A 16,719-nucleotide genomic window follows, 5' to 3' on the forward strand; every position below is an offset into this window, starting at 1 on the left:
ATCTCTAAGTGGTCTCATTTCCAAAGAATTTTGGTGAAAGTTGGGAATAATGATATGTGACATCAGATATCCCCTGCTTGTGCCCTGAGAATTATGGGATCATAGAATTTCCCCTTAAATTTTCTAAACACAAGAGATTATCCCATCCAGTTTCTTCACTTTCAAACCTCCATTTCTGTTTTTCCATGAGCTGGGCCTATTTTTCTTGAAAACAAATTAGCTTTTAGTTCATGTAAGGATCAAAATTTATTTATTTATTTATTTTTACTATTTTACTTTCTTCCTTCAAATCTCTAGCTCCAGAATATCCCAATTAAAAAAAAATCAATTTGGGGAGTTTCTTGGTGGCCTAGTGGTTAATGATTCATTTCACACTGTCACTGCTGTGGTTCAGGTTTGATCCCTGGCACAGGAATTTCTGCATGTTGAGGGCAGGGCCAAAAGAAAAATAATAATAATAATTTGGCTGTTATCACCTCAGAATATGCTACTTTGTCATAAGAATTATTTTGAGCTGAAAATAATAAAAAAAAAAACAGATGCAGTTGCAAGAAAAGGTCCTTACTCTCCTACTTGCCTAAAAGCAGAACGTAAATTTTTCATGTTCTTCCTCCCCTCTCTGTCAGGAAGGACAAAGATTAATTCTCAGAGACAATAGACCCTATCAGCCTGCAGAGGGCACCAGAGAAACCTACATAACAAATTCTATCTCTGCCCTTGGAAGCCTAAAACTGCTTTCGCTGTCCTGTTATTTCTTCACAAATTTATTGTTCTTTGTAGTAGATGCTATATAAGCCAGAGTTCTAAACCACCTCTTTGAGTTACTCATTTTTCCTGGGTTATCTCCTGTGTACACATGAGGTGTACATATTAATAAACTTCTATTTGTTTTTCTCTTGGTAATCTGTCTTTTATCACAGGAGTCTCAGCCAAGAACTCAGAAGGGTAGGGGGAAAGTATTTTTCTTCCCATACAGTAAACTATATTTTTAAAGTTTTAATTTTAATAGTAACATATGCTTATTATATACAAATTCCTAAATGTTAGTAATATGAAATATAAATGGAGCTCTCCCCTGCTCCCTACCATGATGCGTGCCTATTCCCACTTTCAAGCTTCATTTTGTGAATCATTTTGAATTAACCACATTCTGAAAAATTTTAGTAGCTAAGTAAAAACGTCCTTTACCAGGGTTAGAAGTTTTTCATTTCCCTACTAAGAAAATGCAGAAATGTTATGATCTATTTAGAAATGGAATTAATTTGATTAATTTTAGCCCAGTTGTTGCTGCTAGAGAATGCTCAAGAAAAGCCACGTTTCTTTGAAGATGATGAGATTGATTTATGCCAATTCACAACTCTGGGTGGAGTGTACCATTTGGATATTTTGGAGCTTCCCCCACAGTGTAAATCAATGAAGGGCTGGATGATTGTGGAAGTAGGTTAATTCTTGAATCACAATTTATGAATAAGTAATTTCTTATACTTTATTCCATATGATCTAACATCTAATGAACTTTAATCCTTTTAACCAAGCACAAAGGCAAATATGTAATTTTAAACTGTCTTGAACTCATGGACTTTGAATTAGATGCTAAAGGAGAGGAATCTGAAATAATAGGATTTTTGAAACTAGAATTCATACATGTTAACTAATTGTAAATGTATTGCACTAGGTTTATATTGTGCCAAGTTGTGACATTTTTGTTTCAAAGTCTGGCAAACTTTTTCTATAAAGGGCCGGATGGTAAATATTTTCAGCTTTTTGGGCCAAGGTGCAACTTCTCAACTCTGCCATTGTAACATTAAAACAGCCATATGTAAATGAATGGGCATGGCTGTGTTCCCCAGCTTTAGTTACACAGAGTAGTGGTGGGCTGGGTTTTCCAGAGCCTGTAGTTTGTGGACTCTGGTCTAAATCAGTGGTTCCAAGCATATGGGCCCTTGACCAGAAGCATCAGCACCATTTGGCATCATCTGGGATTTGTGAGAAATGCAAATTCATAGGCCCCACCTCAGTCCTGCTGAATCAGAAACTCTGGAGATGGCACTCAGCAGTCTGTGTTTTAGCAAAACATACCCCGAAGAGAACCACTGGTCTGGATCCTTGATAGACAAAATGTGGTCCATGAACCTGCAGCATCAGCATCACCTGGAACTTTCATAATTTGGGTCTTGGCCTCAGATCTACTTAATCTGGATTTTAACAGGATCCTTACGTGATTCAAATGAACATTAAAGTTTGAGAAGCACTGATCCAGGGCATGCCACTGCTACTGATGCACAGATAAACCACGTTTTGAGTAGTAAGGCTACTGATGGCAGCAGTTGTTCATCATGTTTCAAGGAGTTTCTCACTCCTCTTTCAATAAGTAGTAACACTTGCACTGCTATCAATGTGGTTTAACTCTTGGCCTAGTCCCAGATATACCCAGTTATGTTATCATAGCCCCTTCCTCCTTCCTTCCTTGCCCTTCTTTTCTTTCTCCCCCCTCCCTCCTACCTCCCTCCCACCCTTGTCTCTCTGCTCTAATACATCAAGTACATAGATTACCAGGCATTTCTTCCCCACAGATCCATCCATTAAGGATCTTCATTCATTCTTATATTAGAGCAATATTTCTCAATTTTTATTTTTTCCATTATTACCCCTCTAAAGGACATTTTGTAGATTTTTTTTTTTTTTTGGCTAACTGCCCCCCCCCGCATGAAATATTAAGACTGCAGGTACACCATATATCTTCATTTTTACTGTTGTGTGTGTGTGTGTGTGTGTGTGTATGTTGTATACCTAAAACAGTGCAATTTTTCATGAAACTCCAAATTAATTTTCACCCTCTTAGGGGTGATAGGGCCGTTCCTTTCCCCCTCTCCCCACAAAGGGGAATGCAATTATTAGAGCGAGCCTAGGGGAGCCAGTCTGGTCTGTACCCACTTTGGAGAATCTCTTCGAATCAGCCTTCCCTACCCTAGGAATTTTTGAACGATGGGGGTGGGGGAGTCCAAGAAAGACACCCTTTGGTGGAGGTAGGCCTTCGAAACTCTTTATCCAGAGGAAGGTCCCAGCCTGAACTGGGAATTTCAAGGATCCATCCAAAGATCTGTTGTTCTTGGCAATTTTGTCAGGATTTCCTGATACTACCATGCCAGGCTCTCTGAGTCCAAAGTATCCTCCCTCTCACCTGTTTTTCTCTCCTGCAACAAAGAGGCCTTCCTCCTTTTCTCTTTTTAATAATCTCACACCTCCTCTAGAAATTTTCTCCATCCGATTTTTTCCTCAATTTTGTAACCTTTTTAATCTCATGCCCCCCTTTGCTAGATCCTTCTCTGCTAAATTCTGATAATGGACAAATCTCCTTTATCCCAGAGACATCAGCTCTTGGCTTCATTGTTTCTCCTTCCTGCCCCCCGCCCCCAGCCTTTTTGAGATAAAATTGACATAGAACATGGTGTAAGTTTAAGGTATGCAATGTGATGACTTTTTATTTACTTCATTTGTTTCTACACTTCTCAAAAGGTTGCCTACACTCTATCTCTCTTCACCTAAACACCCTAACCAAGGTATTGGAACATGGGATTTGGGGTCCCTGTAGATTCACTTTTAACTTCTGGTGACTTCTTGAAGTCATTTTGTAATCTTTAGCATTTTAATTGATTTCTCTAAGTCCTAATTATCTTCTCTGTTAAATATATTATATGCCTTGTAAAATTACTTGGAGGTATAAAATGGTTAAGTCCCAGCCAGCATAGAACCTGGCCCATGGGAAGTTCTGAATTACATTCAAATGTAGTGATTTTTTTTCCCCCTCAATCATTTATCTTTAATTTTGTTGTGACATTTTCTCAGTCAATCTATAGTTAAATGTGATCAAAATGCAGTGCTTGGGGTTCCTGTTGTGGCTCGGCGCCTTACGAAACCTACCAGTATTCATGAGGATGCAGGTTTGATCCCTGGCCTCACTCAGTGGGTTAAGGATCTGGCGTTGCTGTGAGCTGCAGTATAGGTCGCAGACGTGGCTCAGGTCCCGAGTTGCTGTGTCTGTGGCGTAGGCCGTCAGCTGCAACTCCTATTCGACTCCTAGCCTGGGAACTTCCATGTGCCATAGGTGTGGCCCTAAAAAAAAAATGGAGTGCTTATTAAAAATAACTATATAGCTTATTCAGCAATATTTATATCCTTAACTGTTCCTAGTCAGCTTCTAATTTGGTGTTATTTTGGTTATCTTAAAAAGATACTCAAAGAAGGATTACAGAAATATATATATCCTCCAGAAACCACAGAAGACTTTGAAACAGAAAATGCTTTCCCACCCATAGAAGTCATGCTTGAAGTTCATGAAAATGTCATCTTTTTTGAGGATCCTATGGTTGCAAGGTGGGATGCTGAAGGTACAGTGATGCCTTAACCAGCTTTGATAATTATGTAATAAAAAGAGGTATAATAATACAAATCCTTAAAACAGGAAATGCAGCATGTAAACTGAGTTTCTCATCTAATATATTTCTATGTCAGTTCTAGAGTCTTTGCTTTGTTTGCTCTTAATGGAAATGAATAGGGATTAGAGTTTAAAATTTTACCGATTTTTATAAATATTAGTTCCTGAAGTGTTTATATCTGTCATATTCTCCAAACAATTACTTTATGGTTATATAATTATGTTTTTAAAAAGAAGGAAATAAAAATATCAAGAGAGTATAGCAAATCAAAAGCAAACAAAGGAAAAGCCTACTCTCTCTTGAAGTAGCCAACTAATGCAGATTGGGGTGATTAAAATTTGATTATTTTAATTTTACTGATTTATAAACTGAAAATCATATTAACACCAGATACTGAGGATGGGAAGTGGGTAAATGGGAAACCAGAGAAAGAGGAAAATTAGCCACTGTATGCCTCCTTACAACTTTGGACTGCAGAACCATGGGAAAGTATTGCTTATTCAAAATGTTAGATAAATATCAATAAAATCAGAAGTACTGACAGAAATACAAGTTAATAATTCAACAATCATTAACAAATACCTTATTTGGTGTTGGCTGACTAAACTTTGAAAGGTCTCAGTCTTGTAAATTAATGTGTGCAGTTTTGAGGCTCTTAGATGAAAGCTGAATAGCTTGTTTTGTTGGGGTTTTTTTATTTATAATGAGTTTTTTCTACTATAGCTGGTTTACAGTGTTCTGTCAATTTTCTACTGTACAGCATGGTGACCCAGTTACACATACGTGTATAGATGGTTTTTTCTCACATTATTATGCTCCATCATAAGTGACTAGACATAGTCACCTACCCAGCAGGATCTCATTGCTTATCCATTCCAAAGGCAATAGTTTGCATCCATTAACCCCAAATTCCCAATCCATCCTACTCCCTCCTCCCACCCCCTTGGCAACCACAAGTCTATTCTCCAAGTCCATGATTTTCTTTTCTATGGAAAGGTTCATTTGTGCCATATATTGGACTCCAGATATAAGTGATATCATATGTATTTGTCTTTCTCTTTCTGACTTACTTCACTTAGTATGAGAATCTCTGGTTCCATCCATGTTGCTGCGAAATGGCATTGTTTTGTTTTGCTTTTTAGGGCCGTATGCACGGCATATGTCGGTTCTCAGGCTAGGGGTTCAATCAGAGCTACAGCTGTCGGCCAGTGCCACAGCCACAGCAACACAGGGTCTGAGCTGCATCTGTGACTTACACCACAGATCACGGCAACCCCAGATCCTTAACCCACTGAGGGAGGCCAGGGACCGAACCCACAACTTCACAGGGAGGGAAAGCTTACTAGTCATATTCGTTTCTGCTGCGCCACAACAGGAACTCCAATAGCTTTGCTCTTAATGTAGGTGAATTATTTTGCATACATCTATTTGTTAAAGGTTATACATCCTAGGAGATAGGTTTGGAATAGGTAAGATCATTAAGGCACCTAGCTATTATTTTATTTATTTAGTCATGGGGCAAAGAATTTAGAGAATATTTTATACTTTGAACTTTTTTTTATAATTGCTGGAATATACAACTTTTTTGTTTGTGTAGACATAGCCACAAGATATTATTCCAGAAGCAATTTATGTATTAAAAACAGTGTATTTCTGGAGTTCCCATCATGGCGCAGTGGTTAACGAATCTGACTAGGAACCATGAAGTGGCGGGTTCGGTCCCTGCCCTTGCTCAGTGGGTTAACGATCCGGCATTGCCATGAGCTGTGATGTAGGTTGCAGACGTGGCTCCGATCCTGCGTTGCTGTGGCTCTGGCGTAGGCTGGCAACTACAGCTCCGATTAGACCCCTAGCCTGAGAACCTTCACATGCCATGGGAGTGGTCCAAGAAATGGCAACAAAACAAAACAGTGTATTTCTATCAACATATTAAACTGTAAAATATATCAAAATGAGCATTAGGTAACTTTTTCCTTTCATGTTGCTTTAGAGGTTTCATTTTTCCTTATTTAATGATAATGTTCCTAAATATTCATCACATTAAATTTTAAATTTAATATTTAAAATGTATTCACACTAAATTGGAATTAGACAAGGTAAGTTATCCCACATTATTCAAGGAAATATATAAAATCTGACTCAAACTGAAGTACTTATACGGCAGTACCCTACAACTCCAGTAATTTTTAAACCATGGGGAAACATTTTGCCAGGAAATATTAGAAATTTGGAGAATTTATTTATAGGCAATACTTTTTACATTTACAAATTATTCTTGTTAATGTAAAAACAAAAAGAATTATAAATAACTTAGTTTTCCAATATAATTGAATTTACTGTGTTGAATTTGAGAGTTGAAAATAATCAGTGCCTTCCTCCATGTGAGAAGAGGAGAAAGCCAAGTAGAAATGAAGAGGGGACGGTATTCGAGGAAGAGAATGATTCATTCATTTTGTTCCATAAATATGCAAAACAATAAGACAGGTAGAGACAAATGAGATAGAGTTCCTTTTTCCAGGAGTTTTCAAAGTTGTAGGAGAGGCAGACAGGAGAAAACCTCATAGTACAATACAGTGAGGTGCTGTGTAATAGTGCTGTGGAGCAGAACAGTGACTGGATCCCATCCAGAGAGTTAAGGAAGGCTTCTCCTAGGGTGGCATATTGAACAGGTCCTTAAGAGACGAAGAGAACATTCACATGTGAGTCTTTGTTGGAAATATGTCTTCATTCGCTTGAGTATATCCCTAGGAGTGGGGTTGCTGGGTTGGATTGTTAATCGATGCTTTGGCTATTTAAGAAACAGCCAAATTGTTTTTCATAGTAGCTGTATCGGCAGTCTATGAGGTTTCCTATTTCTCCACATCCTCGCCAACATTTGTTGTTACGTGTATTATTATTATTATTATTATAGCCACTCTAGTGGGTATGAAATGGTACCTCATGGTTTTAATTTGTATTTCCCTAATGACTGGTAATGTTGAGCATCTTTTTTAATGCATTTATTATAGTTTTGTGTATCTTCTTTGATGAAGTATTTATTCAAATCTTTTTTTTTTTTTTTTTTGGCATTTTAAGGCTACACCCACAGCATATGGAAGTTTCCAAACTAGGGTTGAATCAGAGCTACAGCTGCCGGCCTACGCCAGAGCCACAGCAATGCTGGCTCTGATCTGCATTTGCGACCTACACCATAGCTCACAGCAACACCAAGTCCTTAACCCACTGAGCGAGGCCACATCTTCGTGGTTACTAGTCGGGTTCATTACTGCTGAGCTACAATGGGAACTCCTGCTTGTTCAAATCTTTTGCGCATATGTATGTTGGGTTGTGTTTTATTATTGGGTTGTAAGAGACACAAAAGACCACCTATTATATGATTGGATTTAATGAAAAGTCCAGAAAAGGCAAAGCTTTAGGGATAGGAAGTTTTTGTTTGTTTGTTTTTGTCCTTTTGCCTTTTCTAGGGCCGCTTCCAGTGGCATATGGAGGTTCCCAGGCTAGGGGTCGAATCAGAGCTGTAGCCACCGGCCTACACCACAGCCACAGCAACACAGGATCCAAGCCGCATCTGCAACCTACACCACAGCTCACGGCAACGCCGGATCGTTAACCCACTGAGCAAGGCCAGGGACCGAACCTGCCACCTCATGGTTCTTAGTCGGATTCGTTAACCACTGTGCCATGATGGGAACTCCAGGGATAGGAAGTATTTTAATGGTTGCTTAGGGCTGGAGATAGGAATGGGAATGAACTATAAATGGACATAAGAGGTCTTATCAGGAAGATAATGTTCCAAAACTGGATGGTGGTGATGGTCGCACAGCTGGGTAAGTTTACTAAAAATAACCATATACTCAAAACAGGTGAATATTAAAGTTGTTTTAAAAAGAAAGATGAAGAGAGGTTCTCTAAAAGATGAAGGAAGAGTCTTCCAGTAAGTAAGAACTGCAGGTGCAGAGGCTCAGAAGTATGTGATGTTGTTGGGAAAGAAAAAAAGTGTGGCTGGAAGGAGGTGTGAGAAGTGGCAAAGGATCAGGCCAGAAACAAGAGTCAGAGCTTCATTCCAAAGGTCTCTCAACCATGCTCAGGAGTTTGGACTTGATCCTGTAGACAGGAAGAAACCTCAGCAGAGCTGGCTTTTGTTGAGATTCTGTTCTAAATGTGAAAAATCAGTTTATACACATTACAGTTATTGGGGTGGTTTCATTCATCTTATTTTTGTTAAGGAAAAAATGAAATGTCATGTTCTTCCCAATTATAAAGCTAAACACTGGAAAACTGATGGCATCAGTAATGTCTCTCACAAGTCAGAAGAGAGACTTATAACCTTCAGTCTGGAAACTTTTGGCCCTGTTACCTTGATTCAAGATGCTCATGTTAATATGCCATACCAGTCATGGGAGCTAAGACCACTTGATGTGAATAAAGTACTTTTGACGGTGACTACAGTATTTATGGAGATCCAAATACAAATTAAGGTAAAGTCCTGTTATAGCAAGTCATATCAAAGAGAGAAGCTTCTTTGAGAGTGTGCCAAAGCAGTCAATCACTGGTGATTTACATATTGAAATGTGTTTTATAAATGTATTTAAAACACTTTGAGCTAAAATTTCTAAATTAAATATTAATTGAATAGATCAGTAAAAACATGTAACAAGTGAGGTGAAAATCTGTACCCAAATTTACTTAGAGCGATTGCTGTCTCTGTCTCTGTGTCTCTCTCTTCTGTGCAAGAAAAATTGGCAAATGTAGGATTAAAATGAAAGAATAGAGTGATTGATGAAGCTAAAAGCCTGGCTACAGTATAACTTTCAGAGAGTTGTTTTTTAATTAAAAAAAATTTTTTTTAGTATGGTTGATTTATAGTGCTGTATTAGTTCCAGGTGTACAGCAAAGTGAATCAGTCATACATATAAATATATCCATTCTTTTTTCCCATATAGGTTATTATAAACTATTTGAGTTGATTTCCCTGTATTATACAGTAGGTTCTGGTTAATCATCTATTTTGTGCAATAGTATGTGTATGTTATTCCCATCCTTCCAATCAATTCTTCCCTCTCCCCAAGGGTTTCACCTATGGTAACCGTAAGATTGGTTTTGAAATCTGTGAGTTTGTTTCTAAGTTCTTTTGTATCATTTTTTTTTAAATTCCACATGTAAGTGATTTCATATGGATATTTGTCTTTTTTCTTCCTTTTATGGCCACACATGAAATATGAAAGTTCCTGGGCCAGGGATTGAATCCAAACCACAGCTGCGGAAACCCACAGCACAAGGCCGGGGAACAAATCCGCAGCGCCACAGTGACCCAAGCAGCTGCAGTCGGATTCTTAACCCACTGTGTCACAGTGGGAATGCCAGTATTTGTCTTTTTTCAGAGTTTTTGATCCATTCTAGATAGGCTTTTTTTTTTTTTTTTTTGGTCTTTTTAGGCATATGGAAGTTCCTAGGCTAGGGGTTGAATCGGAGCTACAGCTGACAGGCTATGCTACAGCAACAGCAATGCAGAGCAGATTCTGAGCTGCATCTTCAACTTACACCACAACTCAGACTTACACCACAACTTATGGCAATGCCAGATCCTTAATCCACTGAACGAGGCCAGGGATTGAACCTGTGTCCTCATGGTTACTAGTCAGATTCATTTCTGCTGAGCCATGACGGTAACTCCTAAAGAGGCTTCTTAATCTTATCACCCAGCCATTTGCAGTCCCTTTCGAGGCTGTCTCTGAATGCGTCTTCATACCTCATCAGAAATTACACAGTCTGCTGGGATTTCCCTGGTGGCCTTGGGGTTAAGAATTCGGTGTTGTCCCTGCTTTGGGTTTGATCCTAGGCCTGAGAACGTCTGCATGCCCTGAGTACAGGAAAAAAAGGAAGGGAGGGAGAAAGGAAAAGAAAAGGGGAAAAGTTACACAGTCTGAAGTTTAGAGAGACAAAAAGTAGATTTAGTGCTTGTCTGAAGCTGAGGGTGGGGATGGGGAGTCACTGTAAATGGGTGTAAGGGATTTTATTGAGGAGGCTGCAGATGTCCTGAAACTGATTTATGGGACAGTTGTGCACCACTCAGTAAAGTTACAAAAGATCATTGGCCTGTGCACTTGAAATGGGTGAATTTTATGACATGTCAAGTATACCTCGTGAAAGTTGTTTTTAAAAAAGAGGTAACCTGAAATTCCTCATGAATGTGGTAGGAAGGCTAAAAATATCATCCTTATGAATGTGGTAGGAAAGCTAAAATATCATCAAACTTTGCTTTTAAAATCAGATGAGCAATGTGAACTCTGTATACCTTCAATTTGCCACTTTGCAAACTTTAAAAGTGGATAATAATTTTGTATTATTATGTTAAAACTTTGCATGTCTAAAAAAATTATGATCTTTGGAGTGTTCGTTGTGGCTAAGCGGTAATGAACCTGACTAGGCTCCATGAGGTTGCGGGTTTGATCCCTGGCCCTGCTCAGTGGGTTAAGGATCCAGCATTGCCGTGAGCTGTGGTGTAGGTCACAGACGCTGCTTGGATCTGGCGTTGCTGTGGCTGTGGTGTAGGCCGGCAGCTGAAGCTCTGATTGACCCCCTAGCCTGGGAACTTCCATATGCCGTGGGTGCGGCCCTAAATTAAAAAAAAAAAATTATGATCCTTAAAAGTTGCAACATGATTTCTGTCAAATAGCTATTATGCATCCAAACACATTCAGTATTCTTAGATCATAAGTTATAAAGCAGGAGATTTGAGAGATCCTTTAGTTCAGTCCTTGGATTGCTCAGATAAGCCCCCAAAGAGTTTCAGCTGCCAAAGGTACCATGAAGACTTTGTGGTGGTGCTTTTGGATCAGACCCAAACATATTTCTTCTGCATACTTTTTAATAGAGGATTTTTAAAAAATGGTATAAAGAGGGAGTTCCCTGATGGGACAGCAGGTTAAGGATCTGGCACTATCACTGCTGTGTGTGGCTCTGGTCACATGTCACAACTTTGCATGCCATGTGCATGGACAAAAATAAAATAACAGTAATATAAAGAACCTAATGTCTAAAGCTGGAAGGATAATGAGGTAATAAATTCTTTAACTTACTTATATAAAAGCTTCTTTTTTTTTTTCTGTTGAAACTAGGAAAACTTCTGCATGTTAGCTTCAATAAAACTAAATAACAAAAAGCATTCCTCTATTTTGGAAGAAAAGTGGATGACTCCTATTTCTTTCATTCTTGCTTTGAAAGAAGCTGGATTGAATATCTTCCCTACCAGACACTCTCATTTTTATGTTGCTACAAACTATAAGGTAAGAATGAATCTTTCCAAATTTAATGTGATGGACATTTAGAATGTTAGCAAGTATTAAGCCTTATATAAATCTTAAATGGTACACGATGGGTTTTCTGTAATCACTGATAGAAGATTATAGTTGGCAAGGAAGGAATAAATGGCAAAACCCAGAAATCCAGGGTTCTCTCAAATTTAATAGTCCTCTCCAAGAAAGTAAGCCTGCAGTATGATCTTTGCATTGACAAATGGAGCATAAATAACCACATCTGGTTGGTTTAGTGCAAAGTCTGAGCACCTTTGCATTATTCGTATACTTTCTTTCCTCTACCAGACTGGATATATGTAAGATTTCTTAAAAGGGTAAATGACTCAGCAGTTTCTCAAACATGATAAGTCAGGCAAAATTAAACAGATCCCAGGACCACCAATATACAAAACCCATCTGTTTCTTGGCAGAGCCTCTCTGACACTGCTTTAGGTAACTCATCAGGCTTTAGTTCAATGAGAGCCTTCCATGTTAAACAGTGAGCTCCTTAAAGGCTGTGACCATTTCTTAATCAGCTGTGACTTTTTTAGCACCTAGCCTATTTCTAGAATACAGTAGATGTTTACCAAACATTTATGATACATGAATGAAGACAAAGTGGCTTCTAATTATGAAAGGTGTTTTGGGCAGTAAAGTTCTACACTTAAGAACAAGTTTATAATATACCAGAAAATGGCAATATAGGTAGACACATATAACATTGAAAATAATATTGATGTGTGTGTGTATATATAGAAATTAGAAGTTTTCATATATATTTGCATAAGGAAAAAAAAAACACCTTGGTTTTAGTAACTCAAATTGCCAGTGACTCACAAATACTGAATGTCATATACTATTTAGAATTTCTTATACTATTCAGAATATTGTAGTCAAGATTTTTTTTTCTTAACATTTATATCCTAGATATAACATTAGCAAATAAAACAAAGGTCCCTGCCCCTTGTGGAGCTTACATTCTAGTAGAGGGAAGCAAAAATAAATAATAAACATAATAAAATACATTGCATGTCAAAAGGTGATAAGTGGTCTGAAAAAAAGAAAAGGTAGATCAGGAATTAGGGCAGCAAACAATATAAAACAGGGTGGAGGGGGCAGGGCACACCTCTCCCTCAATGAGAAGGTAAGATTTGAACAATGAGAAGGTAAGATCTGAGCAAAAATTCAGGGTAGGGAATTTAGCTGAGTTATATTTGGAAGGATATCAGCTTCCAGGTGGAGAGAAGAGCTGGGGAGAGCCCTGAGGCACTGGCTGGCTGGATTTGAGAATGGAGAAGCAGCAAGGATGGGGTGCCCAGAGCCAGAGCATGAAGGGAGAAGAAAAGGGGAGAAGGCCAGAATGATAATGGTGGGTGTTGGGGGGTGTCAGACCACAGACGCCCTTGTGGAGCATTGTATATGACTGCAGCTGCTACTTGGAGAGGAAGAGAAAGTCATTGCCCATTCTGAGAAAGAAGCCCAGGTAATAGGACTTACATTTTAAGTCTCTCTGTGTTGAGAAAGACTAGACTATGGGAGGCCAGGGATGGAAGGGAGACCTGAGAGGCTCCGCAGTCAATTCTGTTTCTTTTTCTATTGACAGCTTCCTTTGGTAGAAATGAAAGCTTATCGACAGATGGCCCTGCTGAGTTCTGCTTTTGCATTTGGCTGGAGCAAGTGGAATGCAGTATGTGATTCTAAAAAAGTTGTATTTCAGGTAAAGTATGCAAGACCCCATTATACTACTTTGTCCTCCAAAAGAAGATAAAGTACTCAAAAGCTAAATGAATGTAGACTGTGTTTTCTCCTCTTTAAAAGGTGAAAAAAATTGACATTCAAAATGTAGTTTTAAAACTTAGTTTTTCTTTAATTCTGTCAAAAATATAAAACCAAAGCACGTTGTCCACTATGGTATAAAATGCTCTTGATTTCAGGCAATATTGCACAGCACCTGAAGAACAAATCATTCATAAACAAATGATTCTCTTCTCTGAAAGGGTTAGGCCTCCAACTTAACCTTCTGGCACATTTACAAATGCCTAATAAAGATATCCCAGGGACCTTCTATTGTGGCTCAGCGATTATGAACCCTACTAGTATCCATGAGGATGTGGGTTTGATCCCTGGCCTTGCTCAATGGGGTTTTTTTTTTGAAATGGATAAGCAATGAGATCCTGCTGTGTAGCACTGGGAACTATATCTAGTCACTTAACGATGGAGCATGATAATGTGAGAAAAAAGAATCTATACATGTATGTATAACTGGATCACCTTGCTGTATAGTAGAAAATTGACAGAACACTGTAAACCAACTATAATGGAAAAAAATAAAAATCAGTATAAAAAAAAAAAAAATCATCCGGCATTGCCGTGAGCTATGGTGTAGGTCACAGACATGGCTAGGATCTGGCATGGTTATGGCTGTTGTGTAGGCCGGCAGCTGCAGCTCTGACTTGAAGCCTAGCCTGGGAAACTCCATAGGCTGTGGGTGCAGCCCTAAAAAAGACCAAAAAAAAAAAGGGACAGTAAGAATGTTTCTTTTTATGTTAGCAATTTGGCGAATTCAATTAAGCCCTTCACATAAAATACTCTACTGTCAAAATACCTAATGAAAGAGGAAACTATTAACAGATTAATTTTCTTTTTCTTTAGGTGAGGGAATACCTTCCCAAGGAAGAACCCATTCAAAATCCCAATTGGACACTTTTAATGTTTAGCGGTGACAGGGCACAAAGTCTCAGGATCAACGATAACAGTGAGGCGTTCTCTGAGGCCCTTAAAGAAGAAACTGAGTTTCACTCCACTTTATACCACATGGTTAAGGATTTTGCTTCTAAAGAAGCGATGAGGTACATTAGATGTTCCAACTGCCAGTTTATTGACTCTGTGTGCCATATGCTTCTCTCTACTAGATTACTCAGCTATTCCTAATCTCCACTGGTAAATTTTATTCAGTAGGAACAATCCAGCACCTTGGAGGAAAAAAATCAGGTATTTCTTCAACAAAGTGTCATGAGTGAATATCTTTCAAGTAGAGCATTTAAATGATATATAATCGGCATTTAATACTCAAAATGTATTGTTTAAAGTCTTTTTCCTCCTTATACCCAGCCTACTAAGACATCCAACGTTCACTGTACAAAAATTTGAATCGTTCTTTATTTCAATAAATTTTAACAAACAATAACAGCGCCTCCTCAAAAAGCCCATTAAAAAATCTTATAGGCAGGCTTCCTCCCCATTGTATTTTAGTTCGGAAGATCATCACAAAAAGAGGGACTATAAAATATCTTACAAATCATTCTAAGAACCTGTGGTTCCATGCGCTAATCTCCCAGCTAAAAGTTACTAGTTTACAAAGTTCAGATACTGAAACTTTAAAAATCAAGATACACACGTTAGGATGTCACACTGGCGGAGGCCCATTATGTCGGAGTCTGGCAAATGGCCACAAGATACGTTCCAGAGTCACCCAGGAGTCCCCATCCTGTGTGGGAGCAGCATCCACGGACTTTTGGAAAAATCGGCCTGTGAAGAAGCTCATCAGTGCTGCAAACAGTACAATGAAAGCCACAGAAAGCCAGAGGGCCTTATTGGCCTCCCTGATGAAAGTCGTGAGATTGGTGGCCCAGGAAGCTATTGTGTGGTGCCTGCAAGGAAAATGCAAAAGCGGAATTCGGTAAGCATAATGATCTGCTATTAGAAACACTACTTTTACCAGCAGTCATCAGGTTACCCATCTGCCCCACATAATCCCACCCACACGACCTCATAACCAGCAACCTTATGTGATCTATCCTCTTGGCTTTGGTCACAAGCTACCCACCCTCCCCACCCCATAATTTTTAGAATTAAAGAAATGATTTGCTGGTTAAGAATCTGAAAATTATGGGACTTACATATAATTTAACTTCTAACAAGCGTATTTGAGTATTAATGTCATTCCTTCCATCAGGTAAGGCCTCTTACCTTCTCATGGTGGAAGCAGTGTTACTGGGTAGAGCAGGATGTATGTGTATGTACGTATTTATGTGCATAGAAACATGCCACTTATTTCCCACCACAACCCGGACTTTTACTGTACTGAAATTCAAACTCTTTCTTTTAGAAACACCCACCAAAAAAGCTTATTACAGCATCATTATAAGCCTTTGAAAATAGTTAACTCTGTGTGAGACCCTGTTCTAAGGATTTTACATGTGCTCATTCATCTAGTCATGAGAGTGAAACAATGGCACAGGGAGTATTATCATCCATATTTTATAAATGAAGAAGTTGGTGCTCATCTTAGAGTTCATGTCATGGCTCAGCTGTAACGAACCCAACTAGTACCCATGAGGATTCAAATTCGATCCCTGGCCTTACTCAGTGGGTTAAAGATCCGGCATAGCCACAAGCTGTGGTATAGATATGTGGCTTAGATCTGGCGTCGTGATGGCTGTGGAGTAGGCCTCCCATTCGACCCCCAGCCTGGGAACTTGCATGTGCCATGGCTGCAACCCTAAAGAGACAGAGAAAAAAATGGATGAACTTGCCCAGGTCACAGAGCTGGTTAGAGAGCTAGAATTGAGCCTGGGGCCATCTGGCTCCAAGGCCACGTTCTTAACACTGTGAACTTTCTTGCCTCTTGTAGCTCATAGGTTCGGGGATAATTCTTGAAGACCACATGGAGTTTGTCATTCACCTGAATAACAATTTAAAAGGTTTTTTAGGAGTTCCCTGGTGGCCTAGCAGTTAAAGATCTGGTGTCATCACTGCTGTGGCTCTGGGTCAATCCCTTCCCTAGGAATTTTCGTATGCCATGAGTGCAGCCAAAAACAAAACAGGATAAAATAAAAATAAATAAATAGGAGCTCCTGCTGTGGTGCAAAGGGATCGGAGGCATCTCTGGAGCACTGGGACAGAGGCTCAATGGCAGAGTGGGTTAAGGATCTGTGTTGCCGCAGCTTAGATCTGATCCCTGGGAACTCCACATGCCACGAGGTGGC

The 16,719-nt window shown here is 39.0% G+C and overlaps 2 protein-coding genes across 10 annotated transcripts in view; one reads left to right on the plus strand and one right to left on the minus strand.

The window, feature by feature from the left end:
- DNAI7 (dynein axonemal intermediate chain 7) overlaps positions 1-14,918 on the plus strand; it is an 89,650-nt gene extending 74,732 nt beyond the window's left edge. For 5 of the 6 annotated variants that reach the window (XM_047787372.1, XM_047787373.1, XM_047787375.1 and 2 more), the window contains 6 exons: positions 1,277-1,437; positions 4,232-4,388; positions 8,700-8,914; positions 11,555-11,722; positions 13,335-13,448; positions 14,384-14,918. In XM_047787372.1, coding sequence (XP_047643328.1) covers positions 1,277-1,437; positions 4,232-4,388; positions 8,700-8,914; positions 11,555-11,722; positions 13,335-13,448; positions 14,384-14,662 — 1,094 coding nt within the window. In that variant the 3' untranslated portion in view covers positions 14,663-14,918. Of the gene's footprint in view, positions 1-1,276; positions 1,438-4,231; positions 4,389-8,699; positions 8,915-11,554; positions 11,723-13,334; positions 13,449-14,383 lie in introns of those variants that run through there. The other variant, XR_007135863.1, reaches the window with a different exon arrangement.
- IRAG2 (inositol 1,4,5-triphosphate receptor associated 2) overlaps positions 14,873-16,719 on the minus strand; it is a 112,906-nt gene continuing 111,059 nt past the window's right edge. For all 4 annotated transcript variants that reach the window (XM_047787367.1, XM_047787370.1, XM_047787368.1 and 1 more), the window contains one exon: positions 14,873-15,381. In XM_047787367.1, coding sequence (XP_047643323.1) covers positions 15,138-15,381 — 244 coding nt within the window. In that variant the 3' untranslated portion in view covers positions 14,873-15,137. The remainder of the gene's footprint in view (positions 15,382-16,719) is intronic.

The sequence above is a fragment of the Phacochoerus africanus genome, chromosome 7 (genome assembly GCF_016906955.1).
Source record: "Phacochoerus africanus isolate WHEZ1 chromosome 7, ROS_Pafr_v1, whole genome shotgun sequence".
Taxonomy (NCBI): Eukaryota; Metazoa; Chordata; class Mammalia; order Artiodactyla; family Suidae; genus Phacochoerus; species Phacochoerus africanus.